The following is a 9,614-nucleotide window of genomic DNA, read 5'->3' as shown; positions in this document are numbered from 1 at the left end:
TGCTTCACATGTTGTACCTCATTGTTTGGTTTCTAAGTTTTTTATACAGAAATTCTTTGGGAGGTTCACATATTAAGGTGAATTTGCTTTAGCATTCCTATAAACTGGTAATATATTATTTATACAGTGGTAACGTGCCATTTAATTACAATTACATGCTGCTAGTTCCTTGTCTGTCATGTTATTGCTTGGCAGCTGTTCAGTCTTGTCGATCTTCATATTTGCCACGAGCCACAGTTGCTCCTTTTCAGTATGACTTTCATCATCAAGTCTGGGTAGTTCTAAACACTTCTAATTCAGATTTTAATGGCACTGTAATCCATCAAATACACTAACTTGTCCAGGTTAACTGTTAGCTGTGGTAGTGAAACTTACAAAGACCTTTATATTGGACGGGTTACTTCAGAGAAGTACAGTGTAAGACAGACAGTGTAGGTCGGGCCTTAAGACCGCTTCTATATTGTCTCAGTCCTTGTGTGTCAATGTCTTGGCTATGGCAGCCTGAATAACCTCAATGACTTTGTTGCAAGGCTGCAAGGCGTCATATTCTGCAAACACGTGGCACATATTCTCCATGCTAGCCTCTGTACCTTTTGCCACAAAGCCAAACATCCTGGAGGGACACAGAAACGATAGATATGATGAGATTTAATTAGTACAAGTACAAGAAGTGCTTTTTAAATTTAAGTATAAAAGATAGGAATTGGAGGTGAGCTTGAAAGCCCGAGAGGGCTTACTATGGGAACTCACATGAGAAATACAAAGAATTTAAAGTTAAATATAAAAAATCACTCTGATATTTTAAGCAATTTAAATTACCTTGCACCAAAACTGGAACCTTTCACCCACCTGTCAGAGTAAAAAAGATAAAGTTTGAGATTAAAAGATGTGGTTGACGACCATACTGTTTGTTAGCAAAGATGTTGGTTTTGTTTTTTTTTCTCAGGAGTAAGGAATATAAGGTGTACTAATAAGGTGATTAATCTCTGTATATGAAGTTACCCACAGGAAAGAGAACGTCACAGTGAATGTCACGTAACATTTTTTTCAACACAGTGTGTGTACCATTCTCAACACAAAACCCTTTGATTTCACAATATGCTTGTGTATACTCACAGTCGATTGTCTGGATCTTCACCACTGTAGCTGAGCAGCTGAGCAGGGTAATGGCGCCTGAAAAAGAGCCTGTGAAGAAATGATTTTGGCGATCAGAAATGGAAAAAAACAAAAAAACAAAACACCATGATTTTGTTATGTACTGTAAATGAAATCTCAGCGGCAGGCTGACAGGATGTCTTTTCTTACTTCCTGTTGACATCTGTCAGTGTAACTCCCTTCAGAGACACCTTCACGTTGACTATGGTTGGGGTGAATGAACCTGGGGCTTTCTCAAGTGTGGAGGACACCGCCTTCTGCACTGCACAAGGGCCTGTCAGCATCTCAGTGGGGACAGCATTGAGGTAGACGAAATTGCAGGCTGTGGAAAAGACAAACATTGTGATCATTTAGAAATAGAGTTTGACTGCACACACACATGGAATTAAGCATGGAGGTTAGCAAAAGTCAAATTTAATTAAGTGGAGCCCCTCCATCTCCCTCATGGAGTTGCCAGTTGAATAAACCCCCTTTTTTCCATTCTCATAGTCAAAATGGACAGAATTTTCATACAGGTTATTTCTAATATGATTTGACTTGATTGGCAGCTCAGTTGACAGTGGTGGGAAGTACATCACTCTAGTACTTTATACTACTTTATACTTTCTTTCTTTTTTTTTTTTTAACTTTGTAAGTATACCACATTTCAGAGGCAAACTGTACTTTTTACTCCATTACACTGACAGCTGTAGTAACTATTTTTCTGATTAAGGTTTTCCATGAAAGAGTATCCAATCATATCAATCAATAATAAAATATTCAGAAATTTTATTGAATAATCTATAATAGTATAAAGTATTAGCTTCACTTCAGTTACAACATTGAATACTGCATGTTATGATAATCCAATAACAAAATATGACAGAGGCCAGAAGTACTACTTAAGTACATGTTAGTTCTAATACTTAGAGTATAGCACTAGCTCACCTGGATGAAATGCAGTGTTGATTAATTAACGTCAGTAACTACACCTGTGAGGGCTTGTCCTCAATAAGTCCAATGCTTGCTGTGATTGGTCAATTACTCCGCCAGAGCGCTCTGTTGTAAACGCAGTTAGAAGCTAGCAAGGTGGAGCGCACACGATGGAGGAGGAAACGTGCACACCACTGTCCTGCTTTCTCAATATACTGGCTTCAAGGTAACATTACTTAAACTTACATTACTTTTACTTTTTTTAGAACTTCCTGAAAAGCTTCCAAGGAGTCCTAAATATGTAAAGCTAGCCTTCTACATGAACTAATTAGCTAACTAGCTAACTTAACCTCAATTACCTCTTGGATGGTTAGCTTAGCTAGCTGCTAGCCTTCCCTGCATGGCTGCAAAACAATCATGACTACAAGAGAAGAAATGCTAAGAACATACAAACGTTATGTTGATGTATTTAAAGCCACTTTTGTTGCTTATATGTAATATTTATTATTTTGTTCCTTTTTTCATCTTATTGTCCACTGACTGATTGTTGCTGACTTTTTTAACTGTTTCTGTTGCTCCTTGTCTTTTGCCCCTGGCTAGTTAAGTGGCACTTTGTAAGTGTTAGTTGAGAGTAAGTGCTAGTAAATGCAATGTAAAACCCTGTTTGACATGCTAATTTAACAAATGAGTCATATTTTTCACTGGTATTTTGTCCCACCTGTATTGCTCTTGTCCTCTGATGCTGGTTTGTCATTTGCCCTCCCTTCTGCTGCACCCAGATCTGTGGAGGCAAAGAGCAGATGGAGTTTCATTTGTTGACCTTGTAACGCACAAACACAACAGCAATAAACAAAAACTGTGTCTTGCAGTAACGCCTTACCTTGGGAGTGGAGCAGTAATTTGCAGGGTAAAGCATAAGCAGAGATAGTGTGCTGGTACACCAGGGCCGAGAGACTACCTGCAAATATGACACAAAATCAGACTTTTGAGTATGATGTATGTGTACTTTTATCTCAACCATACCTCTCAGCTCAAGTATAATTGGGGAGTTCGTTGTCTTATTCTGGATCACAAAGGGTCAGACAAAAAGGTTAATGTTGCACTCATTTTAAAGTGTAAATGAGGATCAGGAGATTTTGTGATCAGTAGTGTAGTATGGTGTTTTCTGCTGGTTATGCTTTAGATGTGGGATGTGGATGGTATTTTTGCCTTTTAAATATACCTTAATCCGTTGGCCTATTTCAGGATCAGATTACTTTTTATTTTTTTGCACGTACTGTAAAGATAGCATTCTGTGGAAGCAGATATATCAGTGTACATGTCTTATCCCTCACACCCACAGGCTCTGATAAGAAAGAGGAGACCCACAATAAACCTTTACAATGGCTCTGTGGGTGTGAGAGCACACCCTGTGAACTCATACTTTTGAATAAAAGAACAAGATCCACCCACTGCTGCCTATTCACATCCCCGAGAGGCCAGACATGGCTGACTCAGTTCTGGTGTGGCAGACATCATCAGTGTGAAGTTGGAGGGAAAGTATTAATTGTAGTTGGCTTCTTACCAAAGTAGGGTTCCTGTGAAGAACCTTTGATGCGTACGCCCTTAGCCGATGATTCAATAAGGAAGTGTCTGACAAGATCTGAACTGCTCTGTTCTGTGTTGAAAGGAAGACACGTGTCAGAAAAAACAACATTTCCATGCACTCAGTGGAGTTAATGTACAATATATGTTATTGATAACAGCGATCACGAGGCACGCACAGGTATTTCATGTAGCTCATGGCTGATCCATTATTTTGATTGATTGATTTTTTTATTTTTACTTATTTAGCTTTCGTGTCTTGTAGCACATGATGCCCAGCACATATGGTCTTAAGAGACACTAGACAACTACAAAAACATAGATGCTCACACAGCAAATCATAATGTACCCATTCAAAAGCTAACTGCTTGCATGACAAGAATGTCCTATATCAGGATACCCTGAAACCCATTTTGAAGGATACAGGGTACTCTTAGCTGTCACGTATTTTCTGTGACTCTCACGGAAACGAAACCTCATTAAAAGGCCAACTCAACATGTTACTCTAATACAGACAACACAAACCAGGATTCTTTAACTCTTTAATTCGTTAGCTTATCGCTTTCTGTGAAAGTCACCTAGAACATTAAAAATACATAAACGCTGCTCTTCAGGAATGTCTTTATAACTGTCTACCCCATCTGCCATCAGCACAAGGTAGTAGTTTATAATAAACATCTAAGAACCTCTACCCTCTGTGTAGTAATCTACCTTCATTTCAACATAAATTCTAAGGTCATTTCAGATATCCTTCCTCCTACATCTCTTGTAAATATTCAGTAATTATTTGGACTAGATTTGTATTACACTGCATAACACGGTAGTCAGAAAGGAAATATTATACTGTCATCCCTCAATTAAGGATAATTATTTTATTCATGGTCCAGCAGAGGAATACTGTAACAGACAACATACTCCCAGCCTGCACACTGAAATGGTCTCAGTGCTTGCATGTCTTTCATGTCCTGCATTCCTTAAAAGGTTGAACAAATACAAATCTGCAAATGAAGTAAGCCTCAAAATTGTTTTGTGAGTGAACTCCGTTTTTTTCCTCCTTGATTGCTTACAGTGCCATAAACAGCTGGTTTTCTTTTGTGTTTATACAGCGTATACTGTGGGTGGAAAAAATAACAGCACTGTCTCCTGCCTCACCACAGATAGCTGGATGACATCAGACATGCCCATTCACATCAGCAGAGTTGGGTAAGTGATGCCCTGTGCCTTTTAGGTCTCTGCTATAGACACATGACGACAGCAGCACTGCACTACGGTCACACTGTTGGTCTGTGATTGTGGCAGCTGTGTTACGCAAGACCTTATCTTTCCTGTATCTGTCCAAACACTGCTGTTACTTTTTACAATTGCACGTGCACGTGATTCACGAGGAGTAATTAGATCAGGCTGTTGCTCTGAATATTAAAAGTTTACCTGGGAGGGCGGTAGCGGTGAAGTTGGCGGAAGTTTGGTCCACCTTCATAGCCAGACCAAAACTGCCTCTGTAGGAGGTGCTGTCTCTCACCACAAATGTTCCAGCTTCCTTTTCCTTTACCAAGGCCTCAGCTAGAGCAATTAAACATCACAGGAAATGCTTGGAGACAGTTGCAAGTGTGCGTTTATTATTTTGTCTGTGCTGCAAAAGAATCCTACATCCCAGAAGAAAAAATCTGAAGTAACATCAGTAAAGCGAGTATTCTTCAATGGGTAATCTTTGAAGTGATGTTTTGAGATGCTCACCTTCTGCTCTGCTCATATGTGGACGGAACCAAAACTTTGAAGTGTCCATGACAAATTTCATTGAGGGCTGGCTGCCGTTAAAACGGGCTTGGAAACCTAAACAAACAGAAAAATATGTTGTTGAGATCACAAATTAAATGTGGTAGCAGCCAGCAGAATAAACTACTATGACATGTGTGACTCACTGTGAGGAGAGAATGGCTTTGAGTCGGACACAGGGATGGTCTGTATCAAATAGTTGTCTGACCCAGGAGACCGGATTTGCAGATCCAGCTGTGGTGCACCATTTACCAGCAGCACAGGAATATCTGTCAAAGATCCAGAGAGTGAAGCAGGACTGCTCTGTGCTCCTTTACTGTGAAGCTCCTGTAGATGTCCTTGCTTTGTCAGCGAGGGCTTGTCTGGGCTGTGTCTGTTGTCAGATGACCTCGTTCTGGATACATCGCTGAAGGAGCCGGACATGCGAGTAAGGATGGACTCTGGAGAGTCAGCATCTTCACTTGCCAGAGACAGGTTGCTATGCAGGGAAGAAGTGGATATATTGCAAATGTGCAGATCAGTATCCTGTATTCTTTAATTTTTTTATCAGTAAACATAAACTTAAACTTCACAGAGAAACAGAAACTCTTCTCCCATCGTTTAGTTTGTCACATGAAAAGATGGCACCACGTTGTTTCTGGGAATGTGGTTACATTTTCTTGTTTGCGACTGTTATTACTGCCATAAAACCTTTGTTCCACTGCAGAATGACAAACGTGTCAGTCTACTAAGTCAGCGGGTGAAATGGCCCTGGTCACCCACTTAATACCATGGGGTTATTGGTTTTTAGCATATTTATAAGTCACTGCATGTAAAAGATGCACATTTTAGACTTGTTTAATGGCAGCCATTACTTTAATTTCGAGTGTTACCTGCCAAGGATGTAGCTGGTGTCTGAGCATGTTGACATGGAGAGTAGTGAGGCAGCACTGTTTCTGTTGGAGTGTGACAAGCGCAGGGATCCTTGAGAAAAGGCTATGTCATGCTTCGGTGAGGGATTTCGTCGGGGCGCGCTTCCACATGGCAGTGGAGGCAGGGAGGATGTAGGGGAACTGGAGAACACCAGTGTGCCATGGGGACTGCAGCTGAGGCTGCCCTGTGTAGGGATGGGTATACTGGGTGACACAGATTGAACCATGGTGGGTGAGGAGCAGGAAGAACATCCTCTAGGGACCAACATGCAGTGGGAGACATCTTCATCTGAGCAGGCGTCTCCTGAGGATCGAGAGGAAAGTATTATGCAAACCCTTAAAGGGATTGTGAAATGTTACTAAGGATGTGAAATACGCAGTGTGTTCCATGTTTTCCCTGACTTCATGCTTTGGATTTCTGTTAGCAGAATGGGCTTGGCCTTGTTATGTAAACACACAGTTGCTAAAACTCACTTGATAAAGACATTCATATTTGTCATGCAGGTACTTGCTTGCACAGCTCAGACTGCTCCTTCCAAACTAAATGCTTTGAATTATGCACCTCTGCTGTTGTGAATCCCCTAAAGGAGTCCCAACTTGTTCTTGTGTGCTTGAAGATCTGTTTGCCTCACTGTGTTGATTGGCAATGAGTGAGTTTATGCCCTTAGGAGGACACTGTAGCCTGTGGTCAATGCATGAGCCAGACAGTGGCTTCTGCAACCAAAGTTACATAATAATGACTAATGTTCATACAGAAATAGAAACTCTGTCTGTGACTGTAGGTAGGTGCTGTGCTATGTTGTTGCAGGTAGGAAAGAAGTACACATCAACACAGCATATGAATTTTCTCTTTTACTGGTCTGCTGCGATGAAATGCACCTTTGTATTATATGACTTCTCATCACTGATGATCTGTTTCCTTCAAACTTTGTTTCCAACAAACGTTGCCACAACGCATTGCTAGTTTCAGAAACATCCGACCAAACATCTTTCAAAAAGAGATGAGCAGGAAAAGATTTGATATGCTTTGTTGACTTATGCACACTTTCTGATCAAAGCAGGCAGTGAAGACACTGCAGTACCACCCTCACGTGTGACAACTGAGAGCTTCGCTGTGTCTGTAGTCTAACATGTGCAGGGTGTGGTACTCATCTGGGCAGTAATCCAGAACAGCTGAAGTGGTGCAATTACCCCATGATTAAAAACAATAAAACTATCTCAAACAGGGAGGGTAAATTTCCAAAGCCCTGGGCTATTTGTTTCATAAGAGTGAGCATGGCATTGCAGTGCTCTCTGTCAAACCTCTGCTCACCTCTTTGTTGCATTTTGTTGATGTATTTAAGTAAGAATGAGCTATAACAGAGCAGTTTGAATGCTGTAGAAACAAAAGAAAGCTTCAATGCAAAGCGCCTTTACAGTGTTACTGTACCTGTAGGAGGGCTGATGCACGAGGGACTTTTGTTGACCTCAATGGGTTCAAATGTCGGATCCAGTTCCATGATGAGTTGGTTGAGCTTTTCCAGTGACATGTCGAGATCGGGTTCACCATGGTTACTGCTGGGCTCCGTGAGACTGGGATGTTGACTGACTGTCTCTGGCGCTGAGTCCAGGCGGATAGATTGACCCACTCTTAGAACGTGATTGGGTAACATGTGGGACATGCCTTTAGCTGTAGGCATCATGTTAGGAGAGCTCACAGTGTTCTGGGACGATCAAAGGAAGTGATACAAAGGAGAGAGATCAGTCTTCACTGGAATGACAGACTCGCTTTTGTCCTCTGCAGAACCGACTCATCATAAGCTGTTGTTCCCAGACACTCACACTCTTAAAAAATAACTGCATTTTGGCCACTGGCATGGACTATACATAAGCACCTATCGCAAGTTTTTCGTTGTTGTTTTCTGTGATTAAAGCAATATCTTGGCAACATTTGCAGTGCATTTGCAACTGTCAGATTTTAATAAGAAATGTTCTTTAAGTTTTCCCGTTGCAAACATACAGTGTTTGTGTTGTCTTACATTCGGTTTGTTCATCACTGTAAAAGTTAATGTTAGGATGCTGACACTCTGCAATACGTAACTTGAAGGTTGTTGTGGTTCATAAAGAAAACAAACAGTACGTAAGTAAGGAGGGGGCATAAGTCAGTGTATGTTAGTCCAAGTTTTCCCACATGTTTCTCAATCCCTGTATAAACCCACTCACTGAATAATGACACAAGCTGAGTAAATGGCTTACTTCAGTGCTGATATCAGCATGAGTAGCCGTTCAGAAAGGGCGTGTCGCACAGGGCATGATCAGCTCGTACTGTATCCCCCTCTGTGTGTTTCAGATGAGGCGTGGAGCGCAGTGAGTCACCCAGGTGACTCGTGGTTACCATGACTACACTAGACTAGTGTTTTGCTACAACAGCCAAAACTTTTAAGGTGAATGTGGTATATTGGAAAGCAGTGCACAGGCGAAAATCTCAGCCTCCTTTTTGGAAAGTTCAAATCGTTCAGAACATTGTGTTCATTTGAGAAACATCCACTTCACAAAGCTTCAGCTTGGTCCATGTGTGCCATCAAATGCGATTGGCATATGAGCTGCCATGCAACTTTTGAGTTATTCAGCATTATTCATCTTAGGAAATAAGAGCATACATGTGGAGCATCATAATCTGGCATAACATCACTTTTTATGTGCCTGCTAAGACTGCAATAATGATGAAACACAATTTAGGACATTAAAAACGAACAGGGAGCAATCCAGTTAAAATGAAGTACTGATATATTTGTTCAAAGCTGATGATAAATTGACCGATCATAGAACTTTACTGCAGCTGAATAATCTGTTGTATTTCTCAAGATAAGGTAAAGAAGGTTCATCTTACCTTAGTTTCTTCTGGTCGGGATTCCACTATTGTAATGCTGTTTCACTTGCAGACTGTTCAGTTTTACTTTGACATTTCGTGTGTTCCATGCTTTTATTAATGAAATCCCAACCCCTTTCCCCGTGAGCCTATCAGCAGTGAGTATCACTAATCCCTGCGGCTCTAAGTGATGATGTCATCCCAACAGTGTCAAGTTTATGGCTGGAGGGGTGGTATAATTTTTTTCAACAGTGAAATCAGATGAGTACACAGAGCCATCATTTAAACTGTCCTAAAGGAAGTAATGTGCTTGCTTCCATATACACTTACTCATAACAACTTTAGTATGATTTAATATGAAGTTGCATGGTGGGTGCATGTATTTGCAGAGAATACTCAGTGTTGTAGGAATTGTTAAGAGTAGGATAGGA

At 40.9% G+C, this 9,614-nt stretch overlaps 1 protein-coding gene across 1 annotated transcript; it reads right to left on the bottom strand.

Annotated features, from left to right (window-relative positions):
• Window positions 1–372: 372 nt before the first annotated feature.
• On the bottom strand, window positions 373–9,239 carry LOC143319570 (tensin-4-like). The gene is made up of 13 exons (XM_076728643.1): window positions 9,205–9,239; window positions 7,765–8,038; window positions 6,297–6,639; window positions 5,571–5,902; window positions 5,386–5,481; window positions 5,080–5,211; window positions 3,632–3,724; window positions 2,948–3,025; window positions 2,786–2,848; window positions 1,306–1,477; window positions 1,117–1,185; window positions 820–849; window positions 373–613 (listed from the first exon to the last, which is right to left on the bottom strand). Exons 2-13 carry the CDS (start codon window positions 8,015–8,017, stop codon window positions 466–468), a joined length of 1,809 nt encoding a protein of 602 aa, XP_076584758.1. The 5' UTR covers window positions 8,018–8,038; window positions 9,205–9,239; the 3' UTR covers window positions 373–465.
• Window positions 9,240–9,614: the final 375 nt, after the last annotated feature.

This window comes from Chaetodon auriga, chromosome 4 (genome assembly GCF_051107435.1).
Source record: "Chaetodon auriga isolate fChaAug3 chromosome 4, fChaAug3.hap1, whole genome shotgun sequence".
In the NCBI taxonomy this organism is placed as follows: domain Eukaryota; kingdom Metazoa; phylum Chordata; class Actinopteri; order Chaetodontiformes; family Chaetodontidae; genus Chaetodon; species Chaetodon auriga.
The sequence above is the reverse complement of the archived record's forward strand: the minus strand, read 5'-3'. Positions and strand labels throughout refer to the sequence as shown.